The 16106-nt window shown below is 38.9% G+C and overlaps 1 protein-coding gene across 1 annotated transcript; it reads right to left on the bottom strand.

The window, feature by feature from the left end:
* Positions 1-11303: 11303 nt before the first annotated feature.
* Positions 11304-12826, bottom strand: N7487_004360 (uncharacterized protein; the record flags this gene model as incomplete). Its single annotated transcript, XM_056872107.1, is given in 6 exon segments — positions 11304-11384; positions 11412-11477; positions 11592-11650; positions 11672-11774; positions 11785-11915; positions 12790-12826. 6 exon segments carry the CDS (start codon positions 12824-12826, stop codon positions 11304-11306), a joined length of 477 nt encoding a protein of 158 aa, XP_056729827.1.
* Between the last annotated feature and the right edge of the window lie 3280 nt (positions 12827-16106).

Here is a 16106-nt window from a genome sequence, read left to right as displayed (position 1 = left end):
ATACAATATTAAGTACCAGAACAGCTCTACACTTTATTAGGCTACTAAAGCTAACCGTACTAACTTTATAAAAACCTTACTCTCCTACCGAGCTAACGTTAATATATTAGTTAATAATTGCTCCCCTTTAATAATAGCTATATAATATAGATACGGGTCGATATTTAAGCTCTTCTTAAAGAATTAAAAGATAAAAGTCAACCTAAGGAATAAGGCTAGAAAGAGTGTTTTATGGTATAGCGTAGAGAACAATTTATCTGCCGTCGTAAAAAGGCTCCTCTAATACCCTAATATCGAGATAGATCTTTTATATTGCTAGCGCTAAACCGCGCTCTAGCTTACAGTCTTTTATAAAAGTAAAGAGCTTATAGCTATACTACTCTCCAAAAGTACTAACTCTGATACGATAAATTAGGATAGTATATCGCCTTAGATCGAAGCCTATATTAAGAATAGGGAGCCTATCAAATATTTGTTCCTAGATTATTATAGAATAGTATACCCCGAGACAAAGAGTGAGACGTATACCGGTAATATAGAAATAATTAGAGATAATACGAACGGTAAGGACCCTGGTACGTTGTAAATACAGCTCAGCTAGGGAGAAGACGTTGACGCAGTGGATTACTAGAGAAGAACGGCCTTATATCTTGTAGCTGCTAGTAGAAGTCTATCGGCTGTTAAATCACTTCTCGATAAAAGATCTATCGATTGTAGTATACTAGACTAAAGAAACGGTACGCCGCTCTACGTAGCTATAATAGGTAGATATCTCGCAGTAGTAGATCTGTTACTACGTCAAAACGCTCTCATAAACTGTAAGAACGATTCTAGAAATACCCCGCTATAGTATTCGACTTCTAGTCATCGCGATAATATTATAGAGAGACTTTTAGCTGAAAATGATATAGATATTAATATAGTCGGAGGAGGAGGGAGATATAGTGAGCCTTCTACTTCACTATACTATCTAGTAAGAAGAATAGATACAGTTATTCTACGATAGTTTCTTATAAGACCGACTCTCGACCCAAATATCTACGCGGGCTTTCGATTACCTCTCCGCCTAGCTATAACGGAGGGTAATATTATAGTTATAAGATTACTCCTTACTTATAACAAGCTTAAAATCAATACTCGATATATATATAAAGATTCCCCGCTCTGCCTAGCTACCGAAAGAGGCGATATTAATATAGTGAAATTATTAGTAGAATAAAGTAATCGATTGAAGATTAACCAGCTAAACAGCATTGATAAGGAGAGTGCACTTTTCGTAGCTATCCGTAATCAAAGCTTTAATATTCTAGATATCCTACTTTAGCATCCTAATATTAATCTCAATTTAAGCAATCGTTAGGGCGAAACCGCGCTAGGGTTAGTAGTTAAAGAAGGAGACGTAAAAATAGTCAAAAGGCTAATCCAGGACTCGAAACGTATTTCAAACCTAAAAGTTCTAGCTCTCCTTACTAGATCCCGTAATAGTTATACTATAAAGAAGCTTACTAAAGATAAGATAGAGCGGAAAAGACGGGATAGCTATTATCTAAGCCAAGATCGGCTATTCATAAGATATATAAGGTTTGCCTATATCTAATAACTTTTATCAAATAAGAATAGTCTCTAGCTATCATTTATATCTTATTCTTTAAAAATCAATCGAGATTCACTCCGGATCATTCTAGCATTTTACTGGGTAAATAGGCTAGCGATATATATTAGGATATACGGACGATTATTTTATTACAGCGACCGTTCTAACACGGGGTTATATAAAAGATAGGCAGAGTATTACTCTAAATAAGCCTATAATAAATAGACTGTAAAGGGATAGAGCTTATTACCTAAAACTACGAGAGAAAGCTCTTTCTGCCCTTAGGAAATTAACAATATAAAAAGCTAGGCTTAGCCGCCTCTATATAGATAATTATCTATCCCTCTAAGTTATTAATAACTAAATAGAATGCCCCCGATTAGGTTAGACTTATATCGATGGTTTGCTAGTACCTCTCTCCCTAACTTATATACTATTAGCGCTATAGCCGTCCTATCAATATAGTTGATCTATTGGCTTAGACGAGGTATATAGCGCTAGGCGCGGGGGAGACGATATATAGGCTTTTGTCGCCCCTTCCAATTAAAAATGTTAGGCTCCTAGCAGTAGTTTGCCTACGTCCACCTACTAAAGGGTATAAGATAGCTAGATATCTCCTAGTACTAGTAAGCACTAGTATTAGCTGTTATACTTATAGTAAATATTGTTAGCCTTCGGTTACGAACCTATTCCTAGAGGGAAGTACAGAAAAGAGCTAGCTCTTTAGTAGTTATCAACCTAATCCCTTTATATACTAGTGTGAGTTTTAGTTTTCCGGTAGATCTACTATATATAGACCGTTATATACTCGTATGGTTCTATCGCTAGGTAGGTTATATATATATATTCTATTCTCTATTGTACTATTCGCTACTTGTCAGCGTCGCTAAAACAACGAACCTTACAAATCTACGGTATATTATTCTAATAGCGGTACGTATTACTATCTATAGAGCTATATTTACGAGTTGTATAGGTAGCTATAGCTAACTTAATATAGGTAGGATCTACTCTCGTTCTCGTAATACTAGTAACTTACGCGGCAATCTAACGGCGTTATATATAGTTTGCGATAAAATATCACTATCTTCTTACAGTAACCGCGATCTACGCCCTTATATACTACCTTATAGAGCGATAGTTACTATATCGGTAGTACTTAGTAGGCGCTATTTGCCTATAGTTTTCTATTAGTACCGTTATCTGTATAGTGGCCGTATAAAACCAGAAGCCTTAGAAATCTTCTCGAAATAAGGTAATTATAAACTCTATAAGCTAGTTCCTCTGGCTTAATACTATACTACCCCTTAACCGACCGATCCGCCCTAGCTAGTATATATAGCTCTAGATACTACGGGCTAGCTTCCGCGCTTATTTTTAGCTTCCTCTTTTCTATATTACGTTTTAGGAAGACGGACCGATTTAACGAATAGTATATATAGTAGCTAAGCCTTAACTTAGGCTTACGCGAAAGCTATACCACGACGTACTAGAATTCCCGAGTAGGTAGCTAGTTATCGTACTCGGACCCTATAGATACCCTCTCAATTTCTATCGGTTCGGTATAATCCTCTTTGTGGTAAAGGATATTAGATTTTTTCGAGCGCTGTCGTATATTAAGATACTAGTATAAGCCAGTTATAAGCGAGAAGTAATAGTGCGGAAGCTAGAGATTCTCTAGAAGCGCCGAGTTAGTATAGATAGTATATCCCTATGTTTAACCTATAGTTCGGAGCCTAGGGATCGCCTTTACTAATATAGTGTATATAGGGTATCTAAAGTAGATAAACAAATAGATAAAATAGCTATTCTATCTTAATCGGAAAGGGTTTTGTGTAAGTTATCTATAAATATAACTTATCCTAGGCGACGTAATCTAACTAAGCTCTAGATTTTATAATTCAGTATCTACTGCCTACGTACCTAATTAGGCCCCGAAGAAAATATTTCCTACTAATAGGGTAAGCGGCTCTAGTACTTTTATAGCTCGGTTAATATTGAAGAGGAAGTTACGCGACTTATTAATAACTAATACGGAGCTATAGCTATAGCGGGTAAGTATTACTGATTCCGATCTTATTTCCTATTATAGGTTAGAAACGGAAGGCCGTTATAGTGCTGATAAGCTATTATATAGTATATATAAGTCCGTCGATATATAAGGCTGTTATAAAGACTGTTTAACCCCGCGCGGGAAGAAATCTCCGACTAATGATTTTCGATCCCGATACATTTTATATATAGGGTAAAGACGAAGATTTGCCCGATAGTATCTAGTCTACAATTAGGGACTACTAATATCTACTACTAATAGTTACGGGAGAGGATAATTAAATTAAATAAGTACGACAATTTCGCGCGGACGGAAAGGGGCTACAATCGTTATTATCCGAGGAACTAAATACGTAAACCGGAAGTATTTAGATAGGCAACTACGCGAAGTAGGTTGTAAATATATTAGCCTAGGCGTATAGAAACCTTATCGTTATAATAACCGAATTATCAACTTCTAGCAGCTTTATTTAGTACGTAAAACAATCTACCCTAATCCCAATACCCTTAGTACGCTTCGCTTACGCGCGTATTTATATTCGGACCCACGCCGCCCGCCTTTAATTAGAGTACGATTATAGCTAGCGCGGTATCAGCTTAATGGTTAGTTGACTAGTTGACCTCGTAGAGCTTATTGGCAAACTCACTATATAGTTGGCTATCTCATCTGCCGGCAGTTCATATATCATAGGGAGTATTCTATAGGAAGCTTAGAGCCTAGCCTTATTCGCTATATATTTAGTTCGCCTTCGCGAGTAGATCCCTTCTAGAGGGAATACTTCTAGATCTTCTGAGTTATTTTTATAATATAATAATAATCGGCGATTATAGCAAAGCTAGTAGCGAAGAAAGCCAATCTACGGCCTGATTTCTAGTAGATCGTTATCCGCGTTTCTTCCTATTGGTATATTACGCACTATATAAGTTAGTGGACGGTCCTTACTTAGAGGCGACTTTAATAGACGAAAAGATCTCTTAGCCCTATTACTTAGTATATCAGTATTATCCGAAAATATATATAGATTATTAAACTCTAATACACTTAGTATACACCTATAACTTAGTACTAAGGAACTAGGTCATAATTATACGCGTAAGTACTGAAAATAGTTAAGTAGGCCGTAGGGATAAGAGATATATAACGTTATATTATCCTATTAAGGTATTTTTGATTTAGCCTTTTCAATGATTTAAATACCAGATTATCGATAAGTCTATTGCCATAAAGTCTAGAGAAAATTGCTCGCTGAAATGACCTTACAGCACCGAACATATATAGTTAAGGAACGGACTTAAACGTTTGACCATAATATAAATATAAACATAAACAACCTCTATTCTCTATAGTAGGTCGGTCGTTCAATAATCTTAGGCTCGGACCAGGATTATACCGCACTTTTTAAAAAATCGACTTAAAGCAATTTCGTGATCAGGCATCAATATAAAACCCTTTACCGTTAACCCTTAGATTCTGACGTCCGAAAAAGCGGAGACAATATATATCTTTAAGGGAGTTTATACTATACAGACCGACTAGTTATTCAATTATTAAAGCGTTTAGGGAAATCGAAGCCTAGATAGATATTCTCGCAATTAGTCTTATCATAATAACTCTTCTCTAGTTCTATCGCTAGGCCTAGTATATATCTATAATCAAGCGGGCCACGTTAAATTAAGGAACACTATAATATATACCACGTATAGTACTGGATCTTATATATCTTCTAGGACGACATTTACTATATTGATACCTATAGAATCACCTACAATAGTTGCTAATCGGTTATAGTCAGCGGCTCAATCAGTCCGATATCTATATTTGTTTAAAGTTAACGCTAAGGGAAACTAGACAATATACAGAATAGTATAGGAATATTATTAATTTAATTTTAATTATAAACCGTCTATATATATAGTAGGTTTTCTTAATTCGATAACTTTTCTACCGAGATCCGTAATTCTATAGCAATATAATAGATAGGTAAGCAGCAGTTATTAGAGGGAAATAGTGTTTTATATTAAAGATAAAGCAGATCGTCTGATATTTAAGCTATAAAGTCTTTTAACTGACTGTTTAAGGAATTAATATCCTCTAGAATCTAGTAAGAGTATAGTAATACTTAAATTGCTTCTTTTACCTAGCACCCAGTATAGTCGGATATATAATCTACAATCCCTACAACAATAATACCAATCCAGCCGGCTATAGCCGGTCAATAGAGGGTTCCGCCGGCAGAGTACCTATATAAACATTAAAATTGTAGATACTATAAGGATACGCGTTAGTAATATCCCTCCGACTAATCCTATACAGAGAATTAACCGTCTTTCCTTTACGAATAACCTTAAAGGTCTATCTACCTATACCTATCGGCGTAGAGTACGACTATATTCCGGCCTTAGTATTATAAGTCTCAGCCTCGCAGCCAGACTATATATATACAGTAGTAGGAGTCTTTAGCATCGTTATAATAAACACCTCGTCGGTTATATTATCCGCGCTATCGGGTCGTCTATAGATAAAACTGCCACTCTAGCTATTAGAGTACCCTTGAATTGTCGTATCGGTTATATTATAGTTAATATTCTTAGGGGTCGTTCGGTACTAGTAGACCAGCTTTTCTTTATCGAGGAAACGGATTAGTAGTTTTGAGCCAGCTTTATAGGCGGCTATAAAAGGCTTCGCTATATCGAGCTAGCTATTATATAGCCTATTTATACATTATTCGCTGTCGCCCCTTATACTTCTTAGGAGAGTTCTGCTTATATTCCTATAACCTATTTAGAGGCCCTATCGTCTATATACAGCGATAATAGCGGACTAATATAGTACGATTCGCTATAGTCATTTTAGGTAAGAAGCTCTATAAAGCGAGGGCTAGTAGCTAGAATTTCTCTCTATCGGTTATACTATAGGAGTCTAGAGGGAAATACCTAGCTTTTTATATAAGAGACTTCGCCGCCGAAATATATCGAGAACTAAGGCGAGACCGCTAATTTCGAATTAGTATAAGAAGAAAAAAATACCTTATTTAAGCCACTTATATACGATATAGGGCTTCCCGTTAAGAGCCGTCTTATAAGTATTATTACTATCGGTAACAGCGAGCTACTTACTAGGAGTTAGAGACCTATTACTTTTATTATTTCCCTACGCAATCTAGTTCAGAGCGGCCTAAAGATTACTGAAATCACCCCGACTAGGGTAGAAATTGGGTATAAAATATATATCGCTATCGGCAGCTGCTCTGATCGCTACAATATCGATACTATTACCGGCGAACGAAGACACAAATACTTTCCTATTAACCTTAAGCTAGGTAGGCAGATTGGTATACTACGCGATCTTCACGCCGACTATATTACCCTAACTAGTCTACTACTAGTTAAAGTTAAAAGAGATAAACACTTTTATACTATTATTAGCGGTAGATTAATACGTAAACCCTAGTTACTCGTCTATATAAGAATCAGTACCGATGTTTAAGGCGAAAGCGTCGATACCTATATATTAGGCGCGCTTTATATCGTCGTTATAGTCGCTAGCACTCTAGCGGTTACTAATAATACCAACCTAATAAGAGTTAGTACTAGATTTACGATTTAATAGGGGATACCGGAGTGCTATACTATAAAGTGGTAGAAAATAAGCTTGTTTCTATAATTGTTATTAGAAGTAGCCGTAGTAGTATATTCAGTTAGGAGCGAGAAAGCTATAATAAAGGGAATATGGCTAAATAGGGCTATAATAGGTCCTAGCAATATGAAGTTTAGAAAGGATAAGTGGGTTAGTATACGATTATAACGAAAGCTCGCAGTAAAAAGAATAAAGAAAAGACTAAGAAGAGAGAATATATAGTAAGATTACAATCTTAACGTACGTATTTAGTTAAAAAGCGTATTACTTATATTCTCGCTTACTCCTTATATACATTTCTAGAAAATAGATGATAAACATTCCTTATAACCGTAATAAGGAATTTACTATAGAGGAGTACCCTAGAAGTTAAATGGCCTATACAAACTGTATTATTATAAGGATAAGATCCAAAGCAATATAGAGAGTAACCGAGTTCTTATTTACTTATAAACTAGCTTAGGTAGCGTTATAGGAGTACTAAAATATATCTAAATAACTACTATACCGGTAGTTTAGTTACTTAAACATCTATAACTATTTTATAATAGATCTTCTAGATATAATAAACGCGCAACCAGGCTTATAGGTTATAATCATCTTCTATATATACCCGATTTAATAGCAGAAAAATAATAGAAAAAAAAAAGATATTTTACTCAATGTTTCTGTATTACGTAGCTTATAGAATAAACCCGTTCAACTACTATAAGTTCCTACCCCTCTGATAGGTCTATTCGAACTCTACTTCTTTATTAACTATACAATCTATAAACAGACTTATACCGATAATCGCTATAGTACTAGTTACCGCCGTAGTAACGGCGCTAAGGCCAGTTCCTAATACCTAATCTATCGTAAACGTAGCCGATTTAATAATAATTTCGAGTACTTTAGCTAGCGAGCTTTAGATACTCTCTACTCCGCTTCAACTTATCGCCTAGAGGAAGCCCAACTATACTAGAGATTTCAATATCGCAATTTACCGACTCGGTTCTAGTACGGAATATCTCTAACGCGCTAATTTCCCGCAGTCTCTAATACTATATATTATAATACGCCCCTATTTATATATTACCGGTTGTAGGAAACCTAGGGCTTCCTACAAATAAAAAGATAACTACGAAAGATAGTACATATTATTTAGCAAACGCGATAGTTATCTATATTTTGTTCTATTAAGATTATTATCCAAAAATCTATAAATCTAAATAGCCCCTTCATCTTAGTTCTGTTACCAGCCAGTTCTTAAACAAAAGAGTGCATTTCAACGAGAATACTAAGTACAGGGAGTAAAAGGAAAGAAGAAGAAAGGAAACCTGCCTGGCAGGACCTTTGTGGGTCCTGGTCCTGTCTCCTCATACAAACCATGCAAACATCTACAAGTCGGAGACATCTGGCAGAAACCCCCGCAGGCGGCCAGGACTGGCAGAAAGGATAGTGCAGTTCAGTCTCAATCGTCACAAGTTCGATAAAACCACAGAAAGGTCAGAACAGACCCTATTATAATAATAGGCTATCTAAGAGCCGGAGCACTTATATTCCCCAGTTTCCTACAATATTCTATATAAAGAATTGTAGATTAAACGATACTATAGGCAGAGAGGGATAGATATAAGATAGAGGAATTACACTCCGTATACCAGTATCTACTACAGTCTCTATTTATAGTCGTAAAGACAATTAAAATCGGGTTTCCCTAGTACTTCCTATATAGCTATTCCGTAAGATAATATTACGTATCTAACCATATACTCTACGTAGGTTCCCCAATATCGATTCAACCCGCGGAAGAATAAACGGATACTCTTCTACAACCTCTTCGTTTCCCGTACTAAGCTTACTAAGCCGGATTTCTATCTAGTATACCCGTTTAAAAAGAAAGAATGCTAACACGTAGAGGAAAATATTATCGGCACAGATATCTAGGGACAATAGATCCGGCCCCGTCTAACGAAAGGCGTACTCGCTATTATAGTTAGGGTAGAAAATATACTCGATAGTATAAGGCCTCTCGGCCCTATTCTTTACATATTATGATATACTAATAGATTGGATTGAACTAAGAGTGCTACAATTAGCTGCGAGATAAGGTAGTAGTATCGGTATATTAGGTGATTCTCTCTAGATTGACTTAAGGTCTAGATCCAAATCGAAGTCTAAAGGGTTTTATCAACGCCAATACTAGTTATCGAAGATAATCCAATCAACTAAGCCGATCAATTTATCCCATTCTTTCTGTGCAGCATATACAGATTATATAACAAAAGGCGGTTTACGAAGAAAAGGTAGGCTTAAAGAGTAAGAGAATCTCTATAATTTCATTAGAGATTTATATATATAGGCCAGAATGATAGGTAAGCAAGTCAAAAGTTTAGCATAGAGCTTTAGTACTAAAGGGGTAGTAAGGCTTTTATAAATATAGAAAAAAAACTAAACAAAAACCAGATATTTAGCTATATTTAACAAAAGTCCCTGTATGCCAGTGATTGGTTATTCTTAATTTACGTAGACGCAGACGGTGATCGATTTGTGTTTTTGCGTTAAAAGTATATTTATTGGTAGTAGGGTATTATCTATAGAACGCCCTACCCATACTCTACCCTGTTGAACTATCCTTTCCGACCCGTTTATTACCTACCTTTTCTATTCAACGTAAGAACCATAAGACCTATTTACTACTCTATTACCTACCAGTACAATACCAGCTATAGCTAGGTTAAGCGTACCGATCTCATTTCGCTTAAGCGAAAACTCACTATAACTCATTTATATAACAATAGCGTCTATCACTATTCTGCAATGTTCCGAGAATACCCTAATATATAGAGTCAAAGGCCTAACGACGATCCTATAGCAGCAGCTCCTAGTTATTACAGCATTCTTAGAGTTTTTCATTCTCCCCCACCAGCCATTCGTTAGAGCCTTATAGGAAGCGACGTTCCTCTTCTAAGCGTATTTTACCAGCGGACTTAATCATATAATACTCCTACAGACACAAATAGAGGTCTAGGAGGTCAATAGCGGAAGATGCTAAAGCGGGTTTCTTTTATAGGATTTAGGTCAAATTACTAGTTAGGGAATAGGCGGTACCTATCGAGGTTGTCTGTTTTTTAGTTAGATCCGATCAAATACAGACTCAGTGAAATCTAACCTTTATCTCGCCCGGTAGCATTTGTTTCGAAGAGTTTATCACTTGTTTAGTGCTGCCTAGCGTCCTAACTAGCTTCTTATATAAATCTAGTGATTCTCGCTTTCTTTTATTAGCCCGTCCTATAGGAGAGTAGGAAGCAGGAGTATCTATTAGGTTAGAGGGATTTAAAGCTCCTCTAGATTCAGATAGAAGAGGATAGAGAGTTTAAGATAGTCAATCTAAGTCGAGGAAATAGTTTTTTTATATATTATATACCAATCTACCGCATCACGCTAAATTAGTTTTTTTTTAGGGAGAGCCATTAGCTATCGCAAAAAAAGCTGTCTTTAACCATACGACTAGAATCACAATAAACAAACCCGTATTAAACTATTCTAATTTTACACTAGACTCAAGTGAAGGATATATTACTAAGGGCAAAGATGTTTAAACTGCCGATTATACCTAGCCGTGCTCATCTAACTAAGGGCCGGCAAGAAACTACGGGCGCGCGTAGGTACCGGTAGACATTTCGTTGGACCGGCTCAATTGTACGGGTTAGAGACAAAGCCGTGAAGAATGTATAAGTAAATAGAAAAAAAGGTCGACCTGGTAACTGCGAAATTACCAATCAAAAATCATCTCTGTTGGATTTGCTTGGGAAATTGTCTAGATGCACCTAATATGTTTATGCGTGGTTTGGCTGACGGCAGGCTAGACAATCACGGTCCGACTTCAAAGATATGAATTCTAGATATCAAAGCTAGTAAGAGATAATAATGATATTTGGCTGAGCTATTTACCCAAGTTCGGTACTTGAAATATTTACGTCGCGAGGCAGTCTACCGCGAAGAACAGTGAAAAGACCCAAGAACGGACAAACAGGCCTACAGCTCATACGGTGACTCCATCAATCCGCCTCCTGGACATACAGACAGAAACCGAGCTCCGTCTACCGAAACACCATCCTAAATCGAAGGATCAGCCATATCTACCGGACGGAAAGGTAGCCGCGTCGTATCGTCGCACTTAAGGCCGGCGAGTCCCTTACCGTTACTATCCTATATAGGATAGGCGCGACGTATCAAAAACTACTACCCCCTATACCGATCACCGTAGGAGAAGTCGCCGAACGCAAGGACCTATAGAGCCGGCAGTCTACCGGGGCCAAATACCCATTCGGCAAATAACATAAAATCCTCGGCCTCTGCTATTGCTACGGACGACTCGAGCACTACCTCCTAAAAATCCATACACTCGAGGGGCGACCTATCGTAGTACGCGTTAAGAATACGATCGTAGTCATTATTATCACTAGAGATATCCTCGTCCACAAGACCCCCGCGCGAACGAGGGTCCTATAAATACGGTTTGCGTATCTCGTAGAGGAAGGTGATAATCTCTTATTAGATATCTCGATAGATTCGCTCGGGTCCGCTGAACTATAAATATAAAAGCCGAAGCTAGGAATGCTTTACTATAGGTCGAAGGTACCGCCGCTATCTTAATTAGTATATACTAGACTGCGCCAAAACCCGAGAATGGGTAAGAGAAGTCGACCCGCAACCCGAACCCGCAAACCCGATGGGTAGACTCGACCAACCCGCAACCCGCCCCGCAACCCGCGCGGGTAACCCGCGCGGGTTCCCGCAAAAACCCGCGGCTGCATAATTTTCCCAATTAAGCCATGGCGAAGTGTATAAAAATGCTGATTTATACTAATAAAATACAGTAATCTACGGCGGTTTTGTTTATACGTCTAAGGCACCCTTCGACTACTGCTATTTCTGACCGCGGTCAGAAATTATCTATGCATTGAAAACTCCCTTCAGACTACTGCTATCTCTAACCGCGGTCAGAAATTATCTATACATTGAAAACTCCCTTCAGACTACTACTATCTCTGACCGCGGTCAGAAATAGTATAGGCAAAGTGGCTTTTCACGCATAAGTAATTTCTGACAGCCGTTAGAAATAGTAGTGGTATATTGGAATTAGAGCGGGCTGTAGGAGCTTTTACCCCCTTGAGGTGAAAAGGAAATACAACAAGATACAGGTAAGAAATGCATAATTTATGTAGATACGACTCTTCCTATGTTTGCACTGTTTAGTAACCCGCATGGGTAACCCGCAAACCCGCGCGGGTTACCCAAACAAACCCGAAACCCATTGCGGGTTATGAAAGTCGACCCGAAACCCGACCCATTTGCGGGTTGGGTTTTTTCGGGTTTGCGGGTTTGCGGGTTTTGGCGCAGTCTAGTATATACACGTTCGCTAGGCTAACAAAGACTTATAGCGGCAGATAGTCTTACACACAGTACTAAAGTAGTTACCTAGCCTAGGTCCACAATAGTTGACAAATTTGCAATCCACACGGGCGATACATCCCGATCGTCCTCAAACAAGCCATCCTCGCCGATAGGGGCGAGTTGGCGCTTATAGTAGATAAGGCTTTTCAACGTAGTTTGGTAGTATTTTATAGCGTCCTGGATACGGGACTCCGACGCCGGAAAATTGGACAACCGCAGATATAGATACTACAGCCCACGAAACGAACGTAGGAACCGTATAACCGTAGATAGGCTACGCCCGTCGCCCGGTTCGTACAGTAGGAGATCCAAAGAAGTTTCAAAATACTCTAGTTACAGTAGCTTTTATGACCGCGAGAGCAACTATAAGAGACGCAGCTAATTAGGGCAGTCCCGGAGAGTAAGCGCTCGTAGGGAACAAAATATCAAACTATTCTCTAATAAGAGATTTAGGGGAAGGATCACCCTTAACAGTACTAGGAAGGATAAGGTCGGAACAGCTGTCGGCTTCTCGACTCCTATATCCCCGACCCCGAGCTCCGGCCCTTATAGTCTAAGACTCTCCCAGTACAGAGTACGGGCGGAAGCGGAATAAACAAAGCCGATAGATAGGTAATCGAGGTGGCTCCAATTAGACCTGGCATTACACCGCCCACAGGTGCAGTACCTCCGCACCTGCACCTGCACCTCAGGAGGTTCAGGTGCGGACCTTCGCACCTGACCCGCACCTGAGGGTCGACAGGTTCGGTGCAGGGTTACCCTCATCAACCCGCATATGCATAAATTTCTGACACCTTACCCCTTTTGGCTGGATAAAATGGATGATTCATCTCTGTTTTTTACACCTGTTCCGTCAGCCTGAAGCCATATCAGTGAATACTCTATCAACATAAGGATTTATGAACAAATACTTATGTAAAAGTAAACAGTAGGTATTGTTACCTATAAACTCTAAATAAATACAAAGAAATTCGACGTTGGAAGTGGTCAATAAGGGTTATTGACAAAACAGCATGTAAAGTTGCAGATATATATATCGAGTATGCTGTTTACCTTATGTATCTTCAAAGGCATAACTACAGTTTTGTGTAAAGAACTTCAAGATGTTGTCAAAATCACCTTATTTTGATATCATTGTAACCGTCAAATCTTCTTCTATCATGTTGTCTTAGAGAATTAAGAATATCTAACACAGATACATCATGAATTGAGTTCAAACTTCCCAGTTGTTAGACTTAGCTGTTCTGATTATAATATTTTCTCAACCTGAGGGTTACTTTGAGGTGCAGTGAGGTTTATTCAGGTTTACCCCTGAGGTGTAGCGAGGTGTACCGAGGTGCGATGAGGTTTAATTAGGTTTACCCCTCAGGTGCGGTGAGGTGCACTGAGGTGCGGTAGGGTTACTATACAAATTACCCACTGAACTAGCCAATAGGATCTACTTATAGATACTCAAGATGATAGATCAATTCTAGCATCTTGAACAGGGTCAAACAGAGGCCCCAAGAAGATCATGTATCTTTTCATGTAAAGCAATCAGTACGTTTTTTATCTTCTTCTTCTCTAGTATCTAGCTAACTGAACCTACTATGTCTCAGCTCTCAGACATCTACCCATCGTCTCACTTCGATAGTCAAGACGGGGTGCCATATGACGCGTTACACTTCCTCCTCCCCGAAGACTCCCTCTCCCAACGCGAAAGCCAGAGCCAGAGCCGGAGCCAATACCAATCCGAAAGCCAGTTTGGATCAGTTCCAGACCTTCTTAGCCCTCAGTCACACATTTCACCACTCGCTCCAGACACCCTTGCGCGAATTAAGCCTGACCGTATCAACGAGTTCATTATCTGTACACCAGAAATGACAAAGGAGTTCGTGGATTGGTGGCTTAAGACTGGCTATGGTAGGTCGAAGCAAAATCTCAATTGGGATATAAGTCCTACCAAACGTCGTGCAGATTGCTGGAAAGGGTTCCAACAAGTTGCAAACACCAAAGATGGAAAGCCAGGCGTTATGTGCAAACGTTGTCGCACAGTTCTCGCGCATCCAGCTACGAATCATACAGGGACATCAACAATGCAGAAGCACCTTGATGGTCCAAGATGTAGACAACGAGTACCGAAGCAGGCACTCCAGGGAACTAGTAGTGTCCACCAGCTACTTAGTGACGCAGTATGTTTACCTATATTTCTTGTTGAATATTAAGACGAATCCTTAATTAACTATATTTCAGGCTGAGAGAAGACCAGTACCTACCTTTACACAGCAAATATGGGAGCAGAAGCTACTTAATCTGATCACTGTATCACATTTACCCTTCCTCTTTGTCGAGCATCAAGAATTCCACGACCTTATCTCTTACGCCCAACTAGCACCTACACTACCAAGCATCCCATCAAGAAAGGTTATTCGTGAGCGTCTCCGAGAGTTCGTCAAAGAGTCTCAACAAAAGACTCTACAACAGCTCCCACCCAGTGCAAAGATGTCGATTGCCCTTGACTGTTGGACTTCGCCATTTAAACATGCCTTCATGGCTATCACAGGATACTTTTTAGACCAGGAATGGGAGTATCGTGAGGTACTCCTTGGCTTTGAGCCAATTTCTGGTACTCATTCTGGCGTTAACCTTGGTGAAGTTGTTATTCGAATTCTACAACAGCACCAGATCATTCACCGTATACTAGCGGTGACAACTGATAATGCGTCTAATAATAAGACACTTATCACAGCGGTGAATGAGTCAATCAAGGATCTACAGTCAGACCCGGAGATAGATTCGACAATTGTTCAAGTGCCTTGTCTTGCCCATGTCATTCAACTGAGTCTACTTGATTTACTTGGTAAGATCAAGGCTTCGCCGAGGAATGATAATGCTGAGTCAGAATTACCTGACGATCGGTTACGTCAACTCCGCTCGCGCCAACAGAAGCATGAGATCGCTGATACATTAAACAAGGTATGCTTCTATTTATGAACTGTGAATAATACTAACTATTACTTATAGGTCCGAGGTCTTGCAGTTTTTATCAACGGGAGCCCTCAACGCAAAGAAAACTTCTTAAACCTCCAGTCCAATACTCAGTCACAGCTCCTCCCAATCCAGGATGTTCGTACACGATGGAACTCGACGTTCCTAATGCTCCGGCGGGCAAGAAGACTTTATACTACGTACAATTCGTACTGTGCGGACTTCAATCAACCCTATTTCGCATTAAATTCAGAGGGGTGGCGACAGATTGACTATCTACTTTGTATCCTCCAGCCTTTTTTTACATTCACCACATTGGTATGTCGTACCAAAGACTCGAGTATCCACCTTGTCTTCAGGATCTACAACAAGCTCTTTGATCATCTTGAAAGGTCAATATCTCAACTTCAGCGG

This window comes from Penicillium crustosum (genome assembly GCF_028827405.1).
Source record: "Penicillium crustosum strain IBT 35664 chromosome Unknown utg000002l_segment0_segment0, whole genome shotgun sequence".
Taxonomy (NCBI): Eukaryota; Fungi; Ascomycota; class Eurotiomycetes; order Eurotiales; family Aspergillaceae; genus Penicillium; species Penicillium crustosum.
The sequence above is the reverse complement of the archived record's forward strand: the minus strand, read 5'-3'. Positions and strand labels throughout refer to the sequence as shown.